We start from the raw sequence: 25974 nt of genomic DNA on the forward strand, positions 1-25974 counted from the left end.
TTGGCTGGGGAAAAGCTGGAAGGAAAAGCTGGCTCTTTGGGAGTGGGGTGGGGGGATGAGAAACTAGAGTCTATTTGGGATTGTTTGGAGAAGAGCACAGGGCCTGGCGCCTTTGCGGCAGGAGGGGGAGGTAGGAGGACCAGGAAGGTCCTGGGCTGAAGGAGCAGGTGCAGCCATGACCTCTTCTGAGTGGGTGGGCTCCAGGGACCTGGGGGAGAGCAGAGGCTGTGCTCATTGTTAATATAGTCAAGCAAGTCCGTACTGTGGCAAATACCCCGAGCTCCTGCTGTCCTGGCTGCCCGAGCTCTGCTCAGGCTCCCCTACCCCAGCCACTCCGTGACCCATCGGTAGGACAGTACCTGCTCAGAGGAGCCTTCAGGAGCCCTCCCAGGGCTGGGGCTGGCGCCCACTCTGAGTGGTTGCTGCTGGACTGTCAGTTGATGATCTGGGCATTTATGCAGCAGCTGGTGGCTACCCCAGAATGGCTCTCCGGGATGTCCCCAGCAGGGAGGTGACTGCAGGTGGGGAAACCTCCCAGTCCTGTTCTGGGTTCTCCAGAGGAGGGCCTTGAGCAAATAGCCAGGGCTTGTGAGGGCTGCAGCACCAGCTGGCTGAGTCCCATGTTCTGTGCCCTGCCCCTGCCCTTGGGAAAGCTGACCACAGGCCAGCGGGGTCACAGAGGGCCATGTCGGAGGCTGAGCTTGGGCAGGGATGTGGGTCATGGCTAGTAAGGGTAGAGGGCAGTATGGCTGGAACCAGCCCATGCAGAGGCCAGTGGTGAGAGAGCAGCCAGGGCCAGCAGGCTGGCGTAGAGGGTGTGCCAGGAGGGAAAGACAGGGCAGGAGAGGGGAGCAGGCTCCAGAAGGGGGCCTTCCATCCCAGGGGAGGAGTTTGGACTCTCTCCTCTAGGCAGTGGGGAGCCAGGGAAAGTGCCCGAGCAAAGGATGAAACATCATTTCAGCAAGACTCATAGAATTCGATGAGTGTGGTCAGTTTCTCTATCTGGAAGGTGGTAGAATTTAAAGGTGCAATGAACAGGAGAAACAAAAGTCCTTGGGACTATCAAATGCCTTGTCAATGAGGGCATCAGAGAAATGCTAGGATCCCGCCACTCTGGTCTCTAATTGGCTCAGAGCTTGATTAAATTAAAACATGGCACTGCTAGTTGGACATGCAGAGGCTCTTCCCCACCATGACGGGAATTCACATCTAGCAGCAGTGACCAGGGCCACTGCACGTTGTTCTCAAATCCTTTTAAGGGGGCAGAGCTTGCCATTCAGCACCAGGGGCTGCCCTTTAGGGTTCAGGAGGCCAGATGTGGGTCTGACCATCCCTCTGAGGCCACCGGAGCGCTGGGCTGGGGATGCTGACTCCTCTTTCTCCACTCCCTGTCCAGGGTGCAGACGAGTTTATGGGACGCTGCATCTGTCAGCCGAGTCTGGACCGGATGCCCCGGCTGGCCTGGTTCCCCCTGACTCGGGGGAGCCAGCCGGCAGGTGAGCTGCTGGCCTCTTTTGAGCTCATCCAGAGAGAGAAGGTGAGGCTGGGCCACGTCCAGATCCAGGAGGCGGGGAGTACCTGGTGGGGGAGTGTGGGGGACACAGGCAGGGTCAGCCTGTGGAAGGCAGGGGGCTGCCGAGCCATCCTCTCCCTCCACCGGGGGCCTGACAGTGGGGAGCACTGCAGGGAAGTCAGGCTTCCTGGTGAGACTGGTCTCAGCCATCTTTTCTGAACCCCAAATCAGGACACGCTCTAACTTTGGCGTCCAATGCTGGAATCTCCGAGTCCTCTGGCCATTGGATGTATTTCCCCGGGGTCATATCCTGAGGTCGTTTCTGGTTGGGGCACAGGGACTTAATTGTGATGGTGGTGGTGGTGGTGGTGGAGGGAGGGTAGGGGGGACTCCAAGGACAGGGAAGGGCAAGCCCCCTGTTCCACACTGCTGTGCCACAGCCCAGCTGTGATCCTGGGCCAGCCCCTTCCCTGCTGTAAAATCGGAGGTTTGCATTGGAACTAAATCACCAAACTTGCTCTTGGTATGACGTGAACCCCAATGTATTAGCCAGATAGAAGTGGGGCTGATCCAGGTGAAGTGTTGGAGAGGAACACAGCCTATGCCAGCCTGGTTCCCGGGCACCCTGCCTCCAACTCCCAGGCAGCTCTGAGGGGCCCCAGGCCTCCGAGGAAGAGAGCGTGCAGACCCCGGGCACCCTGCCTCCAACTCCCAGGCAGCTCTGAGGGGCCCCAGGCCTCCGAGGAAGAGAGCGTGCAGACCCCTGGACTGTCTGATCACCGGCATATGCTATGAGTGTTGTTTTGTGGTTGGCGATGGCTTTGCCTGGCCAGGGCAGAAGGGAAGGCGAGGGAGCCCTGAGTGACAAGCATCTGAGCGAGCTCTTTCCTTCCCTCTAGCCGGCCATCCACCACATTCCTGGCTTTGAGGTAAGTCTTGCTCTCAACTTTTCTTCTTCAAACTCCCTGCTGGCCTCCCTGTGTTTGTAGCTCTGTTCTTTGCTAGCAAGGGCAGCAGGCAGAGGAGGGCCCAGGGGGGCCTCAGGGGTGGGGTGGACGGGGGGCCGGGGTCCTGGCCCAGCTCAGGCCTTTCCTGCCCATCTTCCCTGAGAAGATCACACTCTCAGACTGAAGGGACCTCACGATCATCCGGCCCAGTGCCTCTTAGCCTGGTTGCAGGTTAGAATCCTTGCGAAGCCTTATAAATCCCCGGTGCTCAGGCCCCACCCCAGGCCAAAGGAAGCAGGATCTTCCCGGCGTGGCCCAGGCATTGGTGGTTTTCAAAGCCACCCCGGGGGATTTTAATGTGCAGCCAGGGCTGAGAGCCATCGACTAGCCCAGTGGTCGGCAAACTGCGGTTCGCGAGCCACATGCGGCTCTTTGGCCCCTTGAGTGTGGCTCTTCCACAAAATACCACGGCCTGGGCGAGTCTATTTTGAAGAAGTGGCGTTAGAAGAAGTTTAAGTTTAAAAAATTTGGCTCTCAAAAGAAATTTCAGTCGTTGTACTGTTGATATTTGGCTCTGTTGACTAATGAGTTTGCCGACCAATAGCCCAGCTGTTCCCTGCGGGGCATCGCGGGGATGCTGTGGGAAATACTTCCTGGGTCCCACTGCAAACCGACTGAAGCAAACGAGCAGGGGCCTCACGCAGCCTGTTCACAAGCCTGCGGAGGGTTCTGGCGCATCCTCCGTTCCAGAAGCTCTGGTTTAGACCGTGGTTCCCAGCTCCCTGTGCCCCCCGGGACCAGTTTCTTTCCTCCACTAGGCTCCCTTGTCCCCGCTCTCCTTCTTTCTGGGCGTCACGGTCGAAAATGCAGACCCTTCGCTGTGGTGCCCAGGCTAATTGGCTTCTCAAAATACTGCTCTCGGCCGGGCTCAGCGGCAGCTTTGGGAAGTGGTCAGCGGGGCTCTGTTTGGAGCCTCCCCCTCAGAGGCAGCCCACACAATTTGTAGGCAGCTCTTCCCATGCAGGCCCTCCTGCCCCCGGCCCCGCTCCCCCCTTTGCTTCTCCCCCCTCCCCGCTTCTCTCGCTCCCCATCCCTCTCCTGTCAAGTCCAAGCTCCCGATCTCAGTCTGCCAGACCCTGGGGGACCCGTTGTTTCTTCTTGGCTCTCCAAGTTCACATGCTCGGAGAGGAGCCGCAGCTCCAGGACCTGAGGCCTGTCTGCTTCCTGGGCTGCCGCACAGGCCCGGGCCCTTCCCACCACCTGTTTGCCATTTTCCTTTCTCCTGTCGGTCACTTCCGGACACGCCTGGGATCTAGGCTTATGTTTTGGCCTCCTCTCCTACCAGTTCCTTGGCATCAACGTCCATCACACCTTCTTTCTCAGGGACCACATGGAGGGCGTGGCTAGAAGCACATGGCACTTGCCGGGGATGGGAGGTGGTCTCTGTTGGCTCCTCATAGGCGATGTCTGGTGTGCTGATCTCCGCCCAGCCTAGTGCGATTTGTCACTGACGGCGAACTTTTATCCCCCCTTCTCTCCTCTTTTCACCATCTCCTGGATATGGAACGCCCCATGATGTGGTCCAGGTACAGGATACATCACGGATCCTGGAAGAGGTGAGGTGGACCCTCATGGCTGTGGCGGTTGCTGGGGGGTGGAGGGGTGGGCAGAGACAGAGGGGAGGTCAAGGCCATCTTCTGGACACGTGCCCTGGAGCCTTCAGGGTTCCTGGCTCCCCAGTGAGCACACAGAGACCTACCTGGTTTCATTCCCCTCACTCTGTGGATCCAGGGCTGCCTGGGGTGAGTCCTGGAATGATTCTGGCCTCAGAGGACTTGCTGTTCTGTTGAAGGTCAGATTCATCTAGATCTCATGGTTGGCAGTACGTAGTCTCATCTGGCCGAGGACCAGGTGGCATGTTTTCAAGAAGAAAATGTTCGTAAGAGACCAGAGTAGGCAAGGAAGCCTTTCTGGTGGAGGGGGCATCAGCCAGGCACTGTTGCAGGAAGAAGGTGGGAAACCTGCCTTTGGCCCAAGGGGACCAGCACCAGTTTAGGGCCTGAATGGTTCAGGGCCTGGATGGCTTAGGGGCTAGGTGGGTTGGGGACTCCTAGTTTTAGAAGAAGTTTGGGGTTTGTCCTTTGCCATGGGGATGAGGAGTGCATTCCCTATGGCTTTCTGCACATCTGGGAGCGGGTCCTCATGAATGAGTAGGGCAGAGGCCTGGGCGGAGAGACAGGAAGGAGAGCCCTGGTCAGATGGGGGTTGGGCAGAAGGCAGCTACTTCCTGCCGTCAGGGAATCCCCAGGCAGGGAGCGAACACCATTTGACATTTGCAGTGCAATTTGGACTTGAAGTGCAGGGTCAGGATGTGGGATCTGCAGGCCCTGCGCCCCTTACCTCACTTCCTTTTGCTCCCAGACCGAGGTGGGGTCCGCCAAATGAGCTGGCCGTAATTGCGCCTGACAGGCAGCCTCCTGCTTTTGGCTGCCGTTGGAAAGACTGCCGATTTGGAAAGGGGAGCAGAGTCCTGTCCAGGGAAGCAGCACGGAGCCCTCTCTCAATTGAGAGCAGTCTGTGGCCAAAACCCACAGCCTGCTCCAAAGAAGACCCAGCCCAGGGACGAGTTATTAAAAAAAGTTAAAATCCTTAATAACTAACTGGATTTGTAATATATAACAGCGAAGGCTCAGATTCCGAGAGCAAGGATCAGGCTGTGGTCTCCTTGTCAGGAAGCAAATCCAAATTTGCAGCTTTGGGGCCAGACCCCAAAGAGGGCCAAGTGTCCTGCTGCCGGGCCGGCCCCAGAGCGAGGCGGGGTGTGGGTCACCAGGGCCAGGCGAGAGCAAGTCCTGTGGAGTGGGGGGCAGGGGGCACAGGGCTGGGCTAGCCATCAGGTTCAGAGGATCTGAGGCCCCTGAGGATAAATGGAGTAACAACTCACCCAGGGAACCACCCCAGAAGATGACCTTGTGACCCCCTCATCCCCAGGGCCCGTAGCTCATCCACTTCCCCTGCTCTTTGAAGGCTAAGCCTCATGCCAAGTCCTGAGTCCTCTTTGGTTTTAAGAATCCTTTAGTACTAGGTGGAGGCAGGGGTCCTGCTGCTGCGCTGGTTCTGCAGGAAGCTTTACAACTGTGCAGGGTTATTCTGTCTTTGCATGAGCTCAGCTCTTGCCTTGTATCCCTCGTTCAGTCCCATCTAGGTCTCAGCCTGATCCCTGTGAGGATCACTCCAGGCAGCCCGGGGGGCCGTGATAAGCCAGGCCAGGAACTTAGGTTCTTAGAGCAGAGAGGGCAGATGGGTGGTTAGCAAGTTGTCTGGCTGGAGGGGGTGTAGGTTGGGAAACAAGGGGCAGGAGGGGAGACCAGCTAGGAGGCTTCGGTGACTCTAGGATGGTTTAAGGATGGCCTCTCCGGTGGGGAGTGCCTTTGGGCCAGCGCAGCCCAAGGCTGTGTGGGAGACAGTGTCTGTGAATGAGATGAAATGTCATCTGTCTGCACTGAGGGCTCCCAGAGCAGATGGAGGACAGTGGGGGTGGCTTCCTGGAAGAGGTGACACTGAGCTTGCTTCTGACGCACAGGTTGGCAGGTGGGGGCGGGAGGGCAGGGGTCAATGCTTTGGGCTGGAGGCTGTCATCACTTGGGGCCAGTTTGTTGGGTGAGATTTCTCTCTCCCCGGGCTTTACGCCCATCCAGAGGGTCTCTTTCCGGGGCTCTTGGCAGGGAAGGAGAACTGTGGCGTCCTGTGGTTGAGACTTTGGTGACGCCTGGGAGACCTGGGTCGTTGCAGAGAGCATGGGTGGAGGAGGCATCTCTCCTGGCTCCCCAGCCTGTCTCTGTGCTGCCGCTGTTCCCCCTCTTCCTGAGCCCTGCTTGCCTTCCCCTCTTCCAGCTCTCCCTTCGAGTCTCCCTCTGCCTCTGTTTGCTCCTTGGCCCTGGCTCCCACTCTCCCTCCTTCTCCCGCCTCTTCTGAGCCCTCTGTCTCGTTTCTTTTCCTTTTTGTCTGGAGAACAAAGGCAGTCCGTGCTGCCAAGGGGAATGAGTTCAAAGAAACTGCAATTTTAGATTTCCTGAGAACTGGAGAGTGTGCACATGCACGTTGGAGTGTGTGCGAGTGTGTACACTCGCATGAACACACACACACACACACACACACACACACACACACACACACGTGCGTGCACACGTGGCAGGAGAGGGGCTGGCTGACTCCTTCCTAACCGGGGCTGGGATGTGGCATGTGCCGGGGAAGACCCACCTGGGGGCCTGAGGTGGGAGCAGGGGCTGAGGTCCTGACCACTGAAGGGGGTGTGGTGGGACTGGTGCCCGTGGTTCTGCTTCTGTCCTGCTCCGTGGAGGGGATGCCCTGGTAGGAGGGACCGCGTGCTCTGTGGCTGTTTTCAGGAGGCTCAGGGTCCAGCCAGATGTTACTCCCTCAGCCCTTCCAAATCCAGGCGGTGGGGTATGGCGAGGTACTCTCCTGCACCCCCAAATCCACTAGAAGGAAAACTTTGGTATTTTGCAATCAAGAAAATAAACCCAGTGGTCCCCCCTCCCCCATCTCCCCCCCTCCCCCAGGCCTTAATTTAAAACACTGTTTTTCCTCCCAAGTGTAATTAGAGCAACATGTTGTTCCTAACGAGCTGGGTGGGGCAGGCAGACAATGGAGCCCTCCCAGCCGCCTGGCTGCCCCTGCCTGGAGCTCCCTGAGGAGCCAGGATCTGCATGTCTACAGGTCCCCTGACTATGCCCTGTTGGGTGAGGTGGGAGTCTATGGGCTGCTGGTGGTGGGACTGACCTAGGTGGCTGGGTGGGCTTGCCAGCATGTCCCCCTGCCCTAGGAATGAATGTCTGTCTAGTGTGGTGGCTCCTAGGACTGGGGGAGGAAGTCCCCCTCTTGGTTCAGGGCCTGGGCTAACCTGCACTGAACTGACCAGCAGGATGGATAGACTAAAGGGGCATTAAGGTGGACTCTGCTCTGATGGGGAGAGAGCCAAAAGCCCCGCCCCCCTGTAGAGGCCCATTAGCAGAGCAGCCTCAGGTCTGCCCCGCATTCAGGGCTGGGTGGGGAAGGTGGTCAAGGAAGGGCTTGGTCAAGTGTTGCTGTATCTAATTAGGCTTGTAGTCTAAGGCTGCCCCAAGGTCTGTGTCCCTCAGGGTCCCCTGTCACACTCAGGACAGTGAATCAGGATGTCCTGGGGGCACTTTCAGTCTGCACCCACCCCTGCCTGCCAATGCTGATGTGCGTCCCCAGTTCTAATAGGGCCACTGCAGCCCACCCTGTGGAGAATCACTGTCTGGAGGGAGGTGGTGCCTCAGGTTGGCTGGACTAGAGAACAGCTGAGAAACTCGTGCACAAGAGCTGGCCACCTGGCTGGGCAGTAGGACTCTCACGTGAGATGTCAGAAACCTGTTAGTTCCTTGGGAAACTGGACATAAGGTCACTTAGAATTCAAAGAAGCCAGAAAGTAGGCTTATAAGAATTTTCTGGAGTGGTTGGGGAGACTTTCTGGAGGATGGAGAGCTTAACTGGGCCCTGAAAGATGTCTTAGGCTCAGAAGGAGGGTAAGGGAAACCCATTCAAATAGCGGGAGCCATAAGCAGGCCCAGGGGAGGGAAGGCTTGGTGAAGACCCAAGGATCAGGCTGGAGCAGACAAGGAGGGGAGAGTATGTTGGAGCCAGTTCTTTATTCACACATCCACCCACCCATTTATCCCTCTGTCCCCACTCCTTCCCTCCCTTCAGCTGTCTATTCATAACCCTTTATTTATTGGACAGGGGATTCAGCTGCGGTCCCTGTGTGCAGAATAGCTGGTTTAACCGGGGACACAGACAAATGAACACATAGGGATGGCACAGGATGGTGTGTCTTTCAATTGGAGAGGATCATGTTGCTATGGGAGCCATGGGGGTGCTTAAGTTAAGCTCAGGCCCCCAGGGAAGATTTAATGGAGACCTAAAGCCGAGTAGGAGGTAGCCAGATGAAGTGGGCAGAGAGCATCCAGACAGAAGGACCCAGAGCTTCAGGCCTCACAGGTAAAGACAGCATGGTGTCTCCTGTAACATGCCAGGGCAGGCATTGAGCATGTTCACGGTGTGGCTTATCTCTCTGGGGATCTGGAAGGGAAAGTTATCTGGTGAGAGGTGAGACAGGAGAAGTCAAGGGCTAGAAGAGGAGGGGTCTTGGCGGCCACGTCAAGGAGTTTGGACTTCATCCTGAGTGGGTAGGGAACCTCTGATGGGTCTTAAGTAGAGTGACATTGTTATATTGTGTCTCCTGGCTGCACAGCACAGCATACCTTTGTTGCAGGGAGTAGATGTGCAAAACCAGGTGCAAGACCACTTAGCAGTATGCTGGCGAATCCAGGCAGGATGGATGCACATGCAAGAGATTTAGGGGACAGAATCGCCAAGGCGAGGTGATCATTCAGACATGGGACAAGGGGAGGAGAGCTGAGGATGGTATGGGACTCTGTGGCCTGGTTGTTGAGGTGGATGGTGGGGTGGGTTTCTGACATGACATTTGAAAAGAGTGGGTTTTGATGGGGAAGGTAGGGAATCCAATTTTGGATAAGTTCAGTGTGAGAGGCCAGTGGGACACAAGGATGAACTGAGCAAAAGAGGTTGGGAATGTGGGTCTAGAGTTTAGCAGAGTTGTTTGGGAGCAGAAAGCCTAGGAGATGACTGGGCAGAGGAGGGGACTCAACAAGCAGAGGGTAGGGGTGGAGGGCCAGTGTGGGACCAGAGAGATGGTTTCAGGAAGGAGGCCGAGATCAGCTGGCCACATGCTACTGAGGGAGTGAAGAAAGATAGGAGCTGGTGAGGGATGGCCTCTGGGTTGAGTTACAAACAGGTCGTTATTAACTTTGGGGATAGAAGTTTCCAGGGAGAGGATGCAGGGAGCCAAGCTGAATGCTCTGGGCAGAGGGCTGCATGGAAGTGAGAGGCAGTGGATGGATATGGTCCTTTTCAGGAAGAGAGAGAGGAGAGGGAGTCTGCTGGAGAGGACACAGAGCAGGGTGGATCTGATGGACCATCTTTAAATGGGGATGGAAAAGATCTAGCAGATAGCGGGGAAAACTAGTGGGGCGCGGGGTGGGGGTGGGGTGGGGGGACTGGGTTAAGGAGCCAGAGTGTTTAGGTGTAGAAGCTCCGTGATAACCTCACCAGTATGCACAGAAAGGAGGGGGCACAGAGGGCCAATGTGGCAGCTTGCAGGCCTGGTGGAAGGGGGGCCTACAGAGGCAGGGGTCCTGGGGAGTGCCAACAAACGACAGGGAACAAGGATGTTCTGGGACCCCGGGGGACAGTGAGGTGGAGGAGATGAGATGGCCTTGGGATAAGAACGGTGGCCTCGTGTGGAGGAAGCTCCTCCACAGATACATTTCTAATCACTGTCTCTGCTTGTCTCTCCCTGCTGCCTCTGCGGGCCCGGCGCTCCACAGCTGTGTGCACCTGCCTTCTTCCTCCAGGGCCTCCTCCAAACGGTACTGGAGTCTGTCCTTCTCGAGGTTCTGGTTCCCTGGCCTCCTCCCTAAATAGGTTCCTGGAAATGGGGAGCCTGGTCCTCAGCATATAGAGAGGAATGCCATCAACTGGAGCTCAAGGGAGCCTGAAGGAAAGATGCAACATGGAAGTGAGGGACAAAAGGCATCAAAGGGACACTGCCGAGAGTTGGGGGCCTAGAGAAGACTGTCTGGGAGGAAATATATGAATGAGCTTTCCTGGGTGATTTCAGGAGAATGTTGCCACCATGTGAGAAAAGCTTATCTTTCTGTCTCCCCTCCCAGGGGAGCTTGGGCGTGGTTCCCTCCCTGATACCTTCTTTTTGCCCCTTTGCATCTTGGGCTTTTGGCCTGGGCGCACCCACAAGCAGGCCACAGACAGGCCACGAGCAGGCCTTCAGGCCTCACCCTTCCCTTAATGAGGCAACCCTTGATGTGCAGCCACTGCAGCTGGTGGCTTAGAATGCCAAGGGTGGGCACTCAGCCAGGTGCCCCCATAGCAGCCAGGCCATTGTGGTGGCAGTCCAGGCCCTGCCTGCACCCTCCTGGGGCACCATTCATGCAGACTGTGATGTGCACAGCAGTCCCTGGAGTTGTGACCCGTGGCAGCCCTGCACATCACCCTCCCCCTCCTCCTGATGGCATCTGTCTCCCCGCCAGCCTAAAAATGTAGATGTTTCCGACATCATCATCTGCATTGTGGGTCAGCAGGAAAACGGTGAATGTCTTCACTTTGTGCTCTGGTGACATAGGGACAGTTATGAAGCCAATGTTCTGAGAGATGCTTTCGGTGGCTCAGATAGATCTCTTCAAGCCACCCTGGGAGATCAAGGTTAATGGTACAAACCAAGGTTGGGTGGCACCACCACACAGCAATACGGGAACCAGGGTTACCACTATCTATGAAGCACTTCCTATGTGCCAGACACTCTCTATATTTGGTCTCCACCTGAATTCTCACAGCAACTTCGAAGGGTGTTGTAATCCCAGATCTTCCCATGAGGGTCTGAGTCACAAAGGTTGGGTAATTTGCCCAAGGTCAAACAGCTGGCACGACGGGCACAAAAACCAAGGTCTAGTCTGATTCTAGAAATGAACTACTTAACACTCCAGGCCAGGGAGCATAGCATCGAGGCTGTGCCACTGGGCAGGAGTGACAGCTGGGGCTGGTTACGAAGTGCTGAGGCTGGAGTGAGCTGGTGTGTTTCTCCTGCTGCTCCAAGGATCCGTGTCAGAACATCTGTAGGTGGATACACTGTCCTCTGAGAAAGAACCCAGAGCAAGTCACTTGGAGAATGAATCCAATAATTCCATTGTTTATTAAATGAGATTAGATGAGGCAAGCTCTACAAAGCGCCCAGCAAAGCCCTTTTAATTACAGTTAGCATTTCCTGGGGGTCAGGAACTCCATGTGGGGATGTGCAGGTTGTTCACTGCGCAAGGGCACTGTTGTCCAAGGAGGTGCAACTTCCAGGCAGACATCATAGGTTTGTATTTATGATAACAAGTTTCCAGTAGGTGGCAGTAGAGTGTCTTGTTCTAATAAGCTAGTGAGGTATGATTTTCTGACATGGATGTAAAGGTCTTTAAGAAGGAGACATGTTTCTCTAATTGTCACAAGGGTGCCACGTGGGCTAGCAGTCCTACTATTGAGAGTTTACATGAACCAGGCACTATTCTAAATGTTGTTTTAACTTCTTCAGGCTGCACACCAACCCTTAGAGGTTGATAACTTTTAATACCATGTCATAGATGTAAAAAAATGAGCCGTAGAGAGGTGAAATAACTTACTTAACTCAGTGAGTGGTGGAGCCAGGATTCATACCCACAGCCTGTGTTCCAACCACTGTGAGAAGGGGTAGTCGCCTAAGCCATGGTGGTACCTGCTTTCCTTGCCCCGTCTGCTTCCCCATATAATTCTTTGTGATCATTGGGATTCCTGCCCACATCTTTTTGGCAAACCCTTAGAAGGTCAAAGTTGACATATGCTGTGCTCAACTCTGGTCTGTGGTGGTGAAGGAGCCTTCCCAGCGTGCCCTTTGGTGCCTGTAGATGATGGGCATTTATATACCCTTTTCCTGCTGGGAAATGCTCTGACTCCCAGTGTAAGTGCTCTGTCCTCACAGCAGACGGGTAGGAGAGGCGGTGTTAGGGGCTGACAAGTGTCTGGGTGTGGGCGTGGGTGTGGAGGGTAGGGATGGAACTCCAGGGTGGGTGGTAAGTTGGGAGAGTGTGAGCCAGGAGGCAGGAACACCAGGCCAGTGAGGGCACATGGTCCCCTCTGGGATGGAGAGGGGCTGAAGTGGACGTGTCAGGATGAAAAGGGCAGTCACGTGTGTGCACAGGTGCATGCATGTGTAGGAGATGGGGTGACCCTGAGCAGCTCATTGGTGCATCAGAGCCTGCATTGTGGGAGGAGGGGTGACCTAAACCCTGGGCCATGGTGCTTGAATTGAGATCCTGGAGAAGCTCGTGCTTAGAAAACTGACTTTGCTCTCTCATTTCTGCCTGCTCTTTGCCCACTTGTGTATCCTTGCTTCTCTGTTTCTGTCTTTCTCATGCACGTCCTTCTTTCCATCCCACCTGTCCACCTTTCTTGTCTCTCTGCCTTGGTCTTTCTCCCACCCATGTGTCTGTTTCACCTGATGTTCCCCATAGTCGGAGGACACAGACCTTCCCTACCCGCCGCCCCAGAGGGAGGCCAACATCTACATGGTTCCCCAGAACATCAAGCCAGTTCTCCAGCGTACCGCCATCGAGGTGAGCCTGGCTCCAGTGTGGGGGTTGGAGGGCAGCCTGGACCTTCCCCTTCCTGGCCCAGCCTTCCCATGGCCTTTCTAGCTGCTCTCCTCACTTCGTGTCCCCAGATCCTGGCATGGGGCCTGCGGAACATGAAGAGTTACCAGCTGGCCAATGTCTCCTCCCCCAGCCTTGTGGTTGAGTGTGGGGGCAAGACGGTACAGTCCTGTGTCATCAGGAACCTCCGGAAGAACCCCAACTTTGACATTTGCACCCTCTTCATGGAAGTGGTGAGCCTGAACCTCCTGTGGTCCTCTTCTAGTGTCCTGGTGGCTAGAACCTCCTGGCAACCCCAAGCAGTCTGGGAGTCTGCTCTGACTCCTCTGGGAACCTATGTGGTCATGGCTTCTCTCCCACCTCACTTGTCTATGAAAGTGGGAGGAAATGCTCATGCTCTCCTCACTGGAAGAGTTGAAGTGTGTGAGCAACACCGATGGAAAAAGCTTGCTCCCTCCTACCCAGATCCCGAGTCCGCAGAGGTCCTAAGGACCCATCATCATGGCTGTTCTCTCTTTTAGGGCAGGTCTCAGTCCTCCGAAGTTCCCCTCAGGGGCCCGCCAGGGCTCTGATCTTCCAAACCTTCCCTGACTGGCCTCCCCATCTGGGCCTCCGCAGATGGGCTCACCCTACTGCCCTCTGGCCCCCAGTCCTCTCCAGCTCCCGGGGCTGCCTGGGCCTAGTGGCCGGATCAAGGCAAGCCTGAGGAAAGGAACATGGTTTGCAAGATGAAAGCACTATAGAAATTCCAGGCCCAGTGGCTGTCAACAGGAGCCTCCTCTTGGCTGAGCCAAACCCGCCACCGAAGGAGAGCATATAAATTATTTCAAGTTGTGTTCAAAGTGCTTTTGGGGCTGGGGAGGTGGGGTGGGGAGAAGAATCTGGGACTATAAGCCAACTCTTGAGTATCCACTTGGGGGGGACTGTCTGCAAGAAATGTTGAGTCCTGGGCCAACTTCTCCCCTCTTCCCCTCCCAGCCAGTGAGGGTTCAGGGAAAGGAGACTTGCTTTCACTCTGGGCTGAGCTGATGTGTTTGGAAGGTAAAGCTGTGGGGGAAAAGCTAGCCTCCATGTAGAACATTCAAGAGGCATGAGGAAAGGTGTGTGTTTTTTACTTCTCTGGCCAGCTCTTTGGGCTCAGCCAGCCACCACTTTGGAGTCATGGCCACTGGAGGTTACATGTGGGTTCATAGTCATTCTCTCTCCCTGGGCTTGTCCCCCCTCCTCTGAGACTTCCCAGAGATGGGTTTAGGCCACTGCTCAGAACTTCCCTCCTCCTCTGCCCAGATGCTGCCCAGGGAGGAGCTCTACTGTCCCCCCATCGTAATCAAGGTCATTGATAACCGCCAGTTTGGCCGCCGGCCTGTGGTCGGCCAGTGTACCATCCGCTCTCTGGAGAGCTTCCTGTGTGACCCCTACTCAGGAGAGAGTCCATCCCCACAGGGTGGCCCAGGTAGGTGGAGGGGCTGTTGATGGGGAGGGCCTGGCAGAGGGGGCTTGGGCAGGTGGGACTTCCACTGAGATTTGTCCTGAAGCTCTCCTTTTACTGGGACCTGACTGAGGGGTGGTTTCTGCTCAGCTGACCAGAAGGGTAGGGACCTCATCTCCCTCAGGGAATAGTCTGGATCTGGGCTGGGCGCACCAGGAGCAGGTACACGTGTCTGTGGGGGCTGAGAGGTGAGGGCTGAAGTGGGAGGTGGTTGAGAGAGAGAGAGAGATGCTGGGATTCAGCGGGATGAGGAGGGAGGAGAGAAATGGGAAGGGAGGAAGAGAGACATTCAGGAGACGGAATGGGAAGGAAGATGGGAGGGACAGAGATGGGAGAGGGAAGAACTGGGTGGGAGAAAGAGGAAGATTGAGAAGTGGAGAGAGAGAGATGGGTTTTGTCTCATAGTTCCCTGAGTCTTGTGGCTGAGGAGGGACGAGATCCCAGAGGGAGCCCCTCTCAGGCCTGGACACTGGTCTCTCCTACAGATGATGTGAGCTTACTCAGTCCTGGGGAAGATGTGCTCATTGACATTGACGATAAGGAGCCCCTCATCCCCATCCAGGTAGGATGATCTGGGTCCTGGGGGAGAAACACTGGTTCCGGCTAAGAGCTGGCTTTGATTGCTCTCCACTCCCTTCCTCATCTCTCCCACTGCTTCTGCTCTCCCTCCCTTATCACATGGCCTTTATAAGAGGTCTCCCTCTGGACCTGGGTGGAAGGACACCATACAGATGGAGGGGCCTGGAAGGAGGGGTCTTTGTCCAAGCCAATAGTCTCTCTACCTCCTGCATTCCTCTATGTCCAGGAAAAGGAAGGGAGAGGGGTGTGAGGGGGGCCTTATTCCAAGGGTGTCCCACCCTGCTGCAGGTAAGTGGTGTCCCTTTGCTATGCACTCGGCAACATAGGGCCAGCTGGTGAGTCAGACAGCCATGCCAAACAGCATGGCAGGGTGTGTGTGGCATCTCTCACTGAGGGGAAGCACTCTCCCCACCTGGGGACCTGGGGTGGCTCTGGGTCCTGTCGGGCTGAGACCACCCAGTCCTTCTTGCAATGGAGATGAAGAGAGGCCTCACCGTGAGCGAGCATAGGCCTCAAACTGGCCATCTGTTCTAGGTTGTCACCTCCTCTCAGCTTTGCATGATGCTGGTCACATCCCTGGCACCTGGGGCTCCCAGAGCGTTGGGGCTGCCTCGGGGCAGAGCCTCCCAGTCTACGCAGTTAGCAGCTGTGTCCTCATGCCCACAGCCTGCTTATTCACCCCAGGATGGGATGGTGTAGCACTTCAGAGGGTTTGTTTTCTTTAGACCATCAATCCAATATTGGCATTGAGAGCAGTAGAGCAAACTTGGTGTTGGGCTCAGGATCCTCAAAGCTGTCCCTGGAGGTGTGTTGATAGGGGCTTCCCTCTGACATTATGGGCTCATATCCTCTTCTTTTTCACTTGCTCATCATTTCACTTCCCAGGGAGTGTCCTGGGCCTCACTGCTGCCAGAACAAGAGGTCTTGCTCTATAGTTTCTTTGATGTTGAGAGTCCTCAGAAGTCCCAAAGCTCCCCATTTGTCCTGTGTCTGTGGCTCTCCAGGGCTCTGCCCCACCATCCTTTCTGCTGGGGACACCTGGTCATTCTTTAAGACTCAACTTAGTTGTAGTCATCTCCTTCCAGAATTCTTCTCTGGCTCCTCCCCCTTTCCTGCATGTCTGATCTGTATCTTGGTCATTGCACCTGCCTTAGGTCCTGCTTGTCTCTGCAAATGGCAGCATCCTTCCTAGACTAGGCTCAGGGCAGTGACTGGGCATATTTCTCTTTGTGTCCTTAATGCTTAGCAGAGGACCTGACTTAGCAGGAGATAACCAATGAAGTCTGCCTGGATTGGTGGGTGCACGGTGGGTGGACAGATGGACAGATGGATGACCTGCCCACGCGCTGTAAGGGGTCTAGGCAGGAGCTTCTCTTGACTGGGGAAACCCAAGAGGACATTTCAGCTGGCCCTACAAGGATTCAGCTGTACTGGGTGCTGGTGCTTACAGGCCTGGGTGGGTGTTTGTAGCCGAATTAGGCAGATAATTAGCCCCAAACTTCAGGCTGCCTGATCCTGGCTCCCGTTTCCCACCCTCTCAGCGGGCTGTCTGAGTCTGTGCAGGGAAGCGTGGGGCTTGCCCAGCAGGATTTCTGTTCTGTGTGTGCTGCCCTCAAAATGTCTACAGATGCAGGGAGGAGGGACTATTTTGGGTCCCGCTGGCTACAAGCACAGCCAGAGGCAGACAATGAGGAGGCCCCGTCTGGTCATCCTCCTGGTGTTGACATCAGTGAACTGGGGCGGGGGTCTGAGGCAGAATAGGGTCTGTCCTCTGTGGTAGCACAGCCACTCCGGCTAGAGCTGCTAGCCAGACAGAGGGCAGGGATTTGGGATCTGGGTTCCTGGATGCATGCCCACATGGAGTCAGGCTCACAGGGTCTCAGGTGGGCAGGCAGGAGGGTGTGAAGTCCGCCTGCTCTGATGGAGGAGGCTTGGACTCTCCCTTCATTGATCTTCCCTTCTGATGGAGGGTTCATGACACTGTTCTCAAGGGGTCCGGAGGCCAGCATGGCAACCGTTCCTGGGGTCTAGGAAGCCCTGCCCTAATGGGGTTTAATGGGGGGTTAGGGACAAACTGCTTTTTGTATTGCATTTTCCTCTGAGATCCACTGGTTCGATTTGGCTGATCCATGAAATCTTTTACTCCTCTGTCTTCCCTGCACATCCTCTTGTACTTGGGAGGACTGGGCATTCCGAGGCTGATCCAGTAGGCAGAGGTTCCAGTAGCAAATGCTTTGCCAGATAATTCTGGCTGAGCTCTCCTCCCCTTGCTGCTCCCCTAGTGCAGATAGAATGGAGGGCCCTGGCCTCTGAGGATGGGAGGGACAAGAATTTGGATTTCTCCTGGCTCCTGCTTGTTCAACCGTATTTCTTGGCAGCCTGTTTCATTTTTCCTGTGATGTGGCCCCTGTTGCTATGCTCACCAGGTCTGGGCTGTGGACCTAGCTCAGGGCACCTCCCCAACTTCACATATGCTCTTGCCACATCTGGCTTCTGTCTTGGTCTCTCCATCTCCTTCCTTGGTTGCACCTTCTCTGCTGATATAACTTCTCACCATCATCTGCCCGTTCCTGGGATGAGCCTGCCACATGTTGGAAAACATCACCTCAGACTTTCCTGATGCTCGAGTCATTGGACTGACACTCACGGTAGAATGTTCCTCAAGGTTCTAGAAATGTTTTGGTTTCTGTCAAGAGTGGCCAATTCTAGAGATGATCTAAAACGTCTGTATAGAGCAGATCTCTCTACTCCGCCTTCCAGAGCTCGTAGGTCAACACCCACCTCTGGGGGTGAGTATGGTCCCTCATGAGTGGGTGCCTGACCCTGTGAACTCTTCTCCATGGCGTGAGGGCTGGGATGAGATAGGCTCACGCAGGTTAACTCCATGGTTGATTCTTGGTCTGTGTGGTTGTCCTTTGTATAGATTTCAGATCCATAGCCTGGGGTGGATGTAGTCTCTGTGTGTGTTTGTGTGTGTGTGTGGCGCATGTACATGAGTGTGTGAGAGGTGGGGGGAGGCTGGGAGTAGGTGTGTGTGCAAACTCTCCAGTGTGTGTATAGTCTCAGTGATGGTGTTGCGGGAATCGTGGCCGTGACCTTTAACTTTCTGAGGGCAGGCATGGGTATATCCTCAGAGAGGGGGCATGGAGGTCTTTTGTCCATCCAGTGCTCTGGCTTAAAGAAAGGATCTCATCTATTTTTTTTTTTCTGAGTTTAAATATACATTCATGTTATCAAATTTGGAAAATAAAGAAAAATGAACAAATAGGCATTGCCTTCAACCAAGAACACAGTCTGAATGAACTGCTACCAACCTGTCATTCTCTAGCCTTGCCTTTCTCCTGGGCTTCTCCTTCTGTCTCCGATTATGTCTCTGACTCTGAATTGGACTCTATCTTTAAAACAAAACTGGGGTCTTCGTTTACTAAGCTGCTTTTTCATTAAGCTAGCTCTGGTATTCTGATTATGAAGATGGGGAGAGAATCAGTGTGCAGGAACACACCGAACCTGCTCCTCCCTAGAGAGGGCCTTGAAGCTCAAAGTAGCGGTGGTGTCCTCTGTTCACCCCATATGTCACCGCACTTCCAACCACTAGATGCCCCTGGAGACACCTGGTGAAGGGTGACTCTTGGCTATAATCCTGAGAGACCATTCTGGGTGGTGGTGGTGTGTGGGGAGGGTCTCCTTTTTAAGTTTCCAGAGAAGAATTTCTGGGGGTGGGGAATACATGTGTGTTGAGGAGGGATAAAGAGAAGGAGCACACTGGGGATGTTTTCACTGTGGTTGGGAGACAGATGAGAGACATGTTAGCAGATTTAAAATGAGATGCTCAGAGTGACATCAAAGTGATGAAACACTTTAAGAGCAAGGACACCAAGATCATGGGTTCTCTTGGCCCTTGGAGGTCAGTGTGGCCAAAGTAATCAGGAAAGCTTCTCTGAAGGGGGTGGGGTTGGAACAGCAGAGGGGAGAGGAAGCCTTTTCTTGTGGGTGGAGTGGCTGGGCAAGGGTTTGGTAGTGGGACTGTGTGTGTGTGTGTGTGTGTGTGTGTGTGTGTGTGTGATGGGCTTGGGGGTTATGGAGGAAACCCCAGCTAGCATGCAAGAAGCTTCCCAAGGTATGCTGACCTGTGCCCCACACCGTGGGGCGCGGTGGGTGGGGTGCTGGGGCTGGCTGCTCCCTGCCTGCCCGGCCTGGGCTAATTTTGAGCTGGCTGCTCCGGTTATAGTCTTTGGGACGCCGTGAAGGTGGAAATGTGCTCCTAGAACCGGAGCGGCAAATTATGCCTGAGTCCCAAAGGGGAACGTGTAATTTCGGAAGCTGGACCAGATCTTTGGAGACTATGTTTAGCTTTATTTTTTCTCCCTCTTGCTCCGGTGAACTGCCGGTTTCCCTCTCACCTTTCTAAAAACGAACCATATTAAAAATAACAGTAAGTCTTCTGTGAGGTTCAGGATGAGAATAGGAGGGGGCAGAGCTGCTACTTGGCCCGGCCATCTCTGGGCAGCTGGGGGTTTCACATGGAGTTCACCCAGTCTGTTCTGGGGTCACACCACACCCACCAACATGTGGCCAGCCCCTCCCCCCCCCCCCCCGAGCCATCCAGTGGCCTGGCTGGGTGCCCACGGGCTCTTCCGCTTTCCTGCCCAGCTCTGGCTCTGACCAGCCCTGAGGGCTAGTCCAGGGGAGGCGAGGGTTCCCTCAGTGCTGTCTCTTCACAGGGCAGGGGTGAGTCTGTAGTTGCCAGGTCCCCCCAGTTTCTAGCAGGTTTCACTGGCCAAGCGTTCCTGAGCCCTTCCTGATCCCAAGTGAGCATGTCTCCCAGGCTCTTCCTGCCCAGGAAAGGAGGACGGTTGGGCCTGGCCTCCTCTGGACTCCCCAGCGCCCCCTGCTCTGGCTCGAAGGAAGAGAGGGTCTAACCCTGGGAGCCCTGGGTCCAGCCCTATGTTCCTGGCCTGAACCTTCCCTCTCTCTTGCATGTGCTGTGCTCCTTTGTTCCTCCACCTCTTGGCACTTGCTAGCCCCCCGCCCCTGCCTGCAAGGCATCTCCTGGCCTTGTCCACTAGGCAGGTGCTCATCCAGGGAGGGCCCCATCTCTGGAGCTGTTGTAACGGCCTCTGCAAAAGTCACCCACCTCCAGTCCTGACACCCAAGGACCCTGGACCTTGGGACTCACCCTATAAAACATCGATTCACTGTCGCAGAAGATGGCAGGCAAGGATCTGGTGCCAGAAAAGGATGCGGGAAACTTTCTGTAGCACAGGGGGCATCAAACTCTTAGAGCTGCTCTTGTACAGGGTTTTTGGGAAGCCGCATGATGCCCTGGCTTTTGTCCTGGAGGAAGAAAGACCCAGAAACGTGCACTAGCTTGGGAACTGTGCCCAAGCAGGTGCTGGTGTAGCTCAGCTGTCAGAAGAAACCATCAGGGATGACGAGGTTTAAAAGGAAGGGGGGCATGTAAGAGTGGCATTGAGTCAATGGCCAAAGGCAGTGAGAAGGTGGGCAAGATGCAGGCATTGGCTGATCACCTTCCTGTGCCTCACCTGTGCGAGGTGTGCCTGGCCTTTTTCTCATCGTCACATACAGTTGCCATGTGAGGGAAGCTTTGCGCCCACTTTCCAGATGGGGATGCTGACTCAGAGAGGTCAGATGCTTGGCCAAGGGCATGCAATGGGTAAAGCAATGGGGCCGGGATTTGAAGTCAGGCTTATTGAACTCCAAAGCACATGTTCCTCCCACAACTGCACAGCCTCCCTGGAGGGAGAGCAGAGGGTGTTCGATCGCGGGCACTGCTTCCTCGGGGCTCTCCGGCCTTCCCCGAAGTGGCTTGTCTAATCGTGTTGCTAACCAGCGTGTTTAATTTGTAGCTTGCAGACGGTCTGTCGGGTTCGGCCCCCACTAACATGGCATCTTCTCCATCCAGTCCTCATGTATGTATTATTTACCTATTTGTGGGTTCCTTGATTTCCCTGGGGGGCTGGGAATGGGGACGGGATGAGGAAGGGGGAGTGGAGGGGAGGAAAGGAAGTATTTCCTGAACCCCCACAGAAAACAGTTATCTGCCCTGTGCCATGATGGAGCAGGTGGGGAGAAAGCTAAAGGAAGATTCACAGACACAGACATCCCTGAATTATCTCTCAGTGCATGCTGGGATTTTCCTTAATCCCATTTACTGCATGAGGACTGGGGGTGTGGTGTGGTTGGGGTTGCATGAACCAGTGGAAACGGAAGTCTCTAGATTAGACCCTGACTGCTGGGACACGGGACATGAGAAGCCTCTGTGGGTAGGAGCAGTTGACTTTCTCTGCCCTCCCAGAAGCATGAAGGGTGTGTGTGACCCAGGAACCCTGGCTGTTCCCAGCAGCCTCTTCTGAGAGGTCTGCGGGTGCCCACGGTCTGCTCCTGCAGTTCCCAGCAGGGCCACTTCTTCCCTACCTGTATTCTTGGTGGTTGGGGATCCTTCCAGGAAGAGGACTTTGGTGTCTGGCCTTCCACATACACTCATGAAATCCCACACTGAGGGCCAAGGGGAGCCCCTGAACTACAGGGGATGCAGAAGAGAGAGGACCTGCCAAAAGTTCAATTCCATTCATGGTGTCAGGGGAGGCATTGCTGTAGTGGGTGTTTTAGGAGAAGGCAATCTCTATTTTAGATTTTTTTTTTTCTGATTTATCCATTGTAGAGGCTATAGACAACACAAATAAGTGTCAGGCAGAAAGTTGAAGCCACTTGTATTCCTACCAGTTGGAGACAAGCACTGTTAAGGTTATAATGTGCCTATATTTTTAGGTATCTTTTATGCACATATTTTTTTTTTAACAAAACGGAATCATATTATACTTTTTAATAATCTGCTTTATTTTTTTTACTTAAAAATATATTGTGAATGTTTTCCCATATCTTTACATTCTTTTAAAATATGGCGGCATGTCATTTCATTATATGGACACCCATAAAGTTTTAACTATTGCCCTATCATTGGACATTTTTTTCCTAATTTCTACTATTATTTTATTTAATTTAGAGGGGTTATTTTTAATTTACTTTATATAGGTCCAGTCCATTTTTATTTCTATGTATTTTTTACACTTAGTTGCTAAGTGGAATATCTTTTTTTTTTTTAATGACTTTGTCTAACTGGTTATTGCTGGAATATAGGAAAACAATATTTTTATTTGTTTACTTTGAAGTATAATCTTTATTAAGCTTCTTCATTAGTTCTGACAGTTGTTAATTGATTCTGTTGGGTTTTTTGCGTAGGTAAGATTGTTTTCTTCAAACAATAATAAATGCTACCTTTTTTCTAATTTATACTTCATTCCTTTTTCCAAATAACATTTGATAATTGAGATGCTAGTGAGCAAACATATTTAGTTACTGATTCTAATGAGAAGACCTCTACCATTTTCCCATTAATTATGATAATATTGGTAGTTTCAGATAGATATTATTGATTTTGTTAAGTTATGCTCTTTATTATTAGTTTACTAATAGTTTAAAATAACCACTTTCTCACTGATAGGTACAGAAGTTTAATGGTACCTATTGCTATTTGGCATTTATCAAGTCAATCATTTTGCTTCCTATTGTTCTGTTGATGTAATGTATAATTGTCCTGCATTCCTGGAGTAAACCCAAATCGGTCAGTTGGTCTTAGTATTATAGTTACTGCAACTAAAGTCCTCTTATCTAATTGATCAAGGAAGGTAGGTGATTGGCTAATTGAAAAACTTGATTCAATAGGACTCATTAAAAGTCATACATATGTACCATAAACATTTAATTTCTAACCGTATCCATGTATTTTCATTTGTCACTTATTTGACATGTGCCAAGGCCTGTTTGAATTTGGATTTGCTATTTGAGTATGGTCATTCTTCTGGTATAAACCACGTCCAAAGTGCATTACCTATGATTTTCCTTTATGTTTATTGAAGTTTGATGAGATCTTAAGAATACCTGCAAAAAATTTGTGTTGGTCCTTTTAAAGTTTAAGATCCCCTCCTCCCACCTTTTAAAAATCCCACTTATCTTTAACTTTCATCATTAAAAAAAAAAGCATTAAATTAGGTTCCATAGATATATGCCCTTTCTTTTTAAATTCAAATTTTATATGTTTTTGTAATACTTATGCATTGATCTAATTACCATATTAGTGCAACTGGCATAAACTGGTTTAAGAACAAGCACAGTTGATTCTTGGTCAACATACAGGTCCTCTGCTTTGAGCTGCAGTGGACATTCTAGATGAGCGGCAGGTTTTCAGCTGGCTCTGGACCACAGTCAGTAGACTGTTAGTTAGAGAATGGATAGTGTTTATTAATTTATTAAAAGGAAGTTTGTGACTAGAATTTCTGAAAGGTTTCACTGAGTTAGATTTGCTGTTACTTATTTAGGATTTTTATATCTCTATTAATAAGCCTTATGTTTAGTTTATTTTTCTAGGCTTTGAGATCAGGGTTATAATAGTTTCATAAAATATTTTTTGTGGTAGACTCTCATTTTCTGTGCTCTTGAATAGTCTCTATGGCATTAAAATGGTTATTTCTTAAAGGGTTGAAAATACATTTGTGCCACTCTTTATGAATTTGAATTATGCAAGTGGGAAATTACATGATACAAATATTTTAATAGTCTTGCTTGTGTACAAAATATGTAATGATATAAATCAACCTAAATTTTAAAAAATGATTAACAGTTATGTAATTTAAAAGGTGGTGGCCAGCCCAGCCTGCGTGGCTCAGGAGTTGAGTGTTGACCTATGAACAGGAGGTCACAGTTTGATTCCCAGTCAGGTCATATGCCCGGGTTGTGGGCTCGATCCCTGGTGTGGGGCATTATTCCTGGAGTAAATCCAAACTAGTCAGTTGGTCTTGGTATTATAGTTATTGCAACTGAAGTCTTCCTCTCTGAAATCAATAAAAATATATTTAAAAAAAGGTGGTGACCAGGTGAATTGTCTTTATGGTTTAGCTGGTAAATAGGATACCCATGATCTTTTCTGGAAAATGGTGTTATATTATGTGAGTTCTGAATTATATCTTATATAATTGTATAAGATGCATCAATAAGGTAAGAAAAATAAACAATAAAAAAGGAAAAAAACGTACACAGAAGAATCAAATCTGAGATTAATCACAAATTATATGAGTCAATCACAGGAATGCATATCTTGTGTAATTGTGGAAGATACATCAACTCTGTACTCCTTTGTAAAACTGGGCCCAGCACCTGTCGGGAAGGGGATTCTTTGATCACTTTCTACTTTTTAGTCAATTTAGTGGCTTAGAAGTTCCCAGATATTGCCTATTAATACATATGATAACAATAGAAGAAGGACTTCAATATATGTTCTGTTTTTCCCCTCATTCCTAATTTTGTAGATTTGTGTTTTTATCTTTCTTACTAGGCTTAATAGCATTTCATCTACTTTATAGTTGTTTTTTATATGAAGAACCAGCTGTTTGAAAATTCTATTAGGATACTTTCTTTAATTTGTAGACTTAAGTCATTTTTAAGCTCTCCTCCTATGAAATTCATATATATATATATATATATATATATATATATATATATATATTCGATGTCTTGGGCTATCACTTTATATCTCTCTCTCTTGCTTCAACAATTGTTTTAAAAGGACAAATTTGTGCACATTTTCTTCTAAGAATTCTAGAGTTTTGCTTTTTCATACTTAAGTCCTTAATCCCTCTTAATTGATGTATGTGTGTGTAAAGTGTGAAGTAGTGATTAGATTTTTATTTTTTCCCTCATAGATAGATAACCAGTGAATTCATATAATTATAGAATGACCTTTCTGGTCTCATTGATCTATGATAGCTGTGCCATGTATTAGGTTTCCATTTAAGTGTGAGTCTATTTGTGGGCTCTCTAGTCTGTTCCACTGGTCTATTTGTCTTTTCTGGTACTAATATCCCACTGTCTTATTTATTATAGCTTTATAATAAACCTTGACATCTGGTAAAGGAAATATCGCACCTTGTTCATTTTCAGGAGTGTTATTGTTATTCTTGTCCTTTGCTTTTTTACCTCAATTTTGAAATCAGCTTGTCAACTTCTTTAAAAAAACCTGTTTTGATTTGTGAGTGAGTTACAGTGAATTCCTGGATAAATTTGTGGAGAGTTGACATTTTTATAATATTTTAACAATGAACATGATATATTTAATGTCTCTCCATTTATTTAGATCATCTTTAATTTCTGGTACTGTTTTTGTTAGATTTAGTTCTAGCTAGTTTATTGTTATTTTTACTTGGGCTTTTTGAGGTACATTTTAAATTATTTTTTGGGCTTGTATATAAATGAAATTAATTCTCATATGCTGGTGTTATATTCAGAAACTTTATGGAACTCCCCTGTTAATTCTACTGATTTGAGGATTCTTCTGGGTTTTCTGTGTAGCAACTCATATAATTTGTGATTAATCACAGATTTGATTCTTCTGTGTTCTTTTTCTTTTTTATTGCTTAATTTTCTTGTCTTATTGTATTGGCTAGGACCTTCAGTTTAATATTCCAAGTACTGATAATAGAGAGTTTACTTATCTGTTCCTAATTTAAAAGTGCATATTTTTAAGTTTCACCAATGAGAAATGATTACTAGTTAGCAAAGAATTTTTATCACGAATGATGTTAACTTTTATTAAATGTTCTTTTGTATCTGTTGATAGAGCAAATGGGGAATATGCAATATTTGAAAAGATTGAGAACTATCCAGAACGAATTAAAAGAAAAACAAACAACAGCCCTCAGATTTAGGAGGACGAGAGCATGACGGAGGCCAGAGATAGTGAAATCATGCCTTCCAAGTGCTGACAGAAAATAGGTGTCCGTGAAGCTGGTATTTCCAAGCTAAGGGTGAAATAAAAATATTTTCAAACAATAATTTTAAATGGAGAAATTTTACAATGAGCTGACCCCAATTAAAGGAATTTCTGTAGGCTCTACTTCATGAAGAAAAAAGATAATACTAGGAGGAAGTCTGACCTATGAAAAGAAATGGTAACTGTGGGTTACTATTTACTAGAAAATTTGATTACTTAAAAAGCAATGCTTCAAAAACATAGTTTAGAAAGGTAGAACTAAAATATTGAACGCAAGTTTGTAAATTGGTAGATGACTG

At 51.0% G+C, this 25974-nt stretch overlaps 1 protein-coding gene across 15 annotated transcripts in view; it reads left to right on the top strand.

Annotated features, from left to right (window-relative positions):
• DYSF (dysferlin) overlaps positions 1–25974 on the top strand; it is a 207542-nt gene that overhangs the window by 139570 nt on the left and 41998 nt on the right. For 8 of the 15 annotated variants that reach the window (XM_008147464.3, XM_008147470.3, XM_008147474.3 and 5 more), the window contains 7 exons: positions 1397–1537; positions 2413–2442; positions 4047–4076; positions 12627–12728; positions 12836–12997; positions 14052–14217; positions 14739–14815. In XM_008147464.3, the coding sequence (XP_008145686.2) occupies positions 1397–1537; positions 2413–2442; positions 4047–4076; positions 12627–12728; positions 12836–12997; positions 14052–14217; positions 14739–14815 (708 nt within the window). Of the gene's footprint in view, positions 1–1396; positions 1538–2412; positions 2443–4046; positions 4077–12626; positions 12729–12835; positions 12998–14051; positions 14218–14738; positions 14816–20699; positions 20763–25974 lie in introns of all 15 variants that reach the window. The other 7 variants (XM_054728122.1, XM_008147462.3, XM_008147468.3 and 4 more) reach the window with 1 other exon arrangement.

This window comes from Eptesicus fuscus, chromosome 16, assembly GCF_027574615.1.
Source record: "Eptesicus fuscus isolate TK198812 chromosome 16, DD_ASM_mEF_20220401, whole genome shotgun sequence".
NCBI classification, from domain to species: Eukaryota; Metazoa; Chordata; class Mammalia; order Chiroptera; family Vespertilionidae; genus Eptesicus; species Eptesicus fuscus.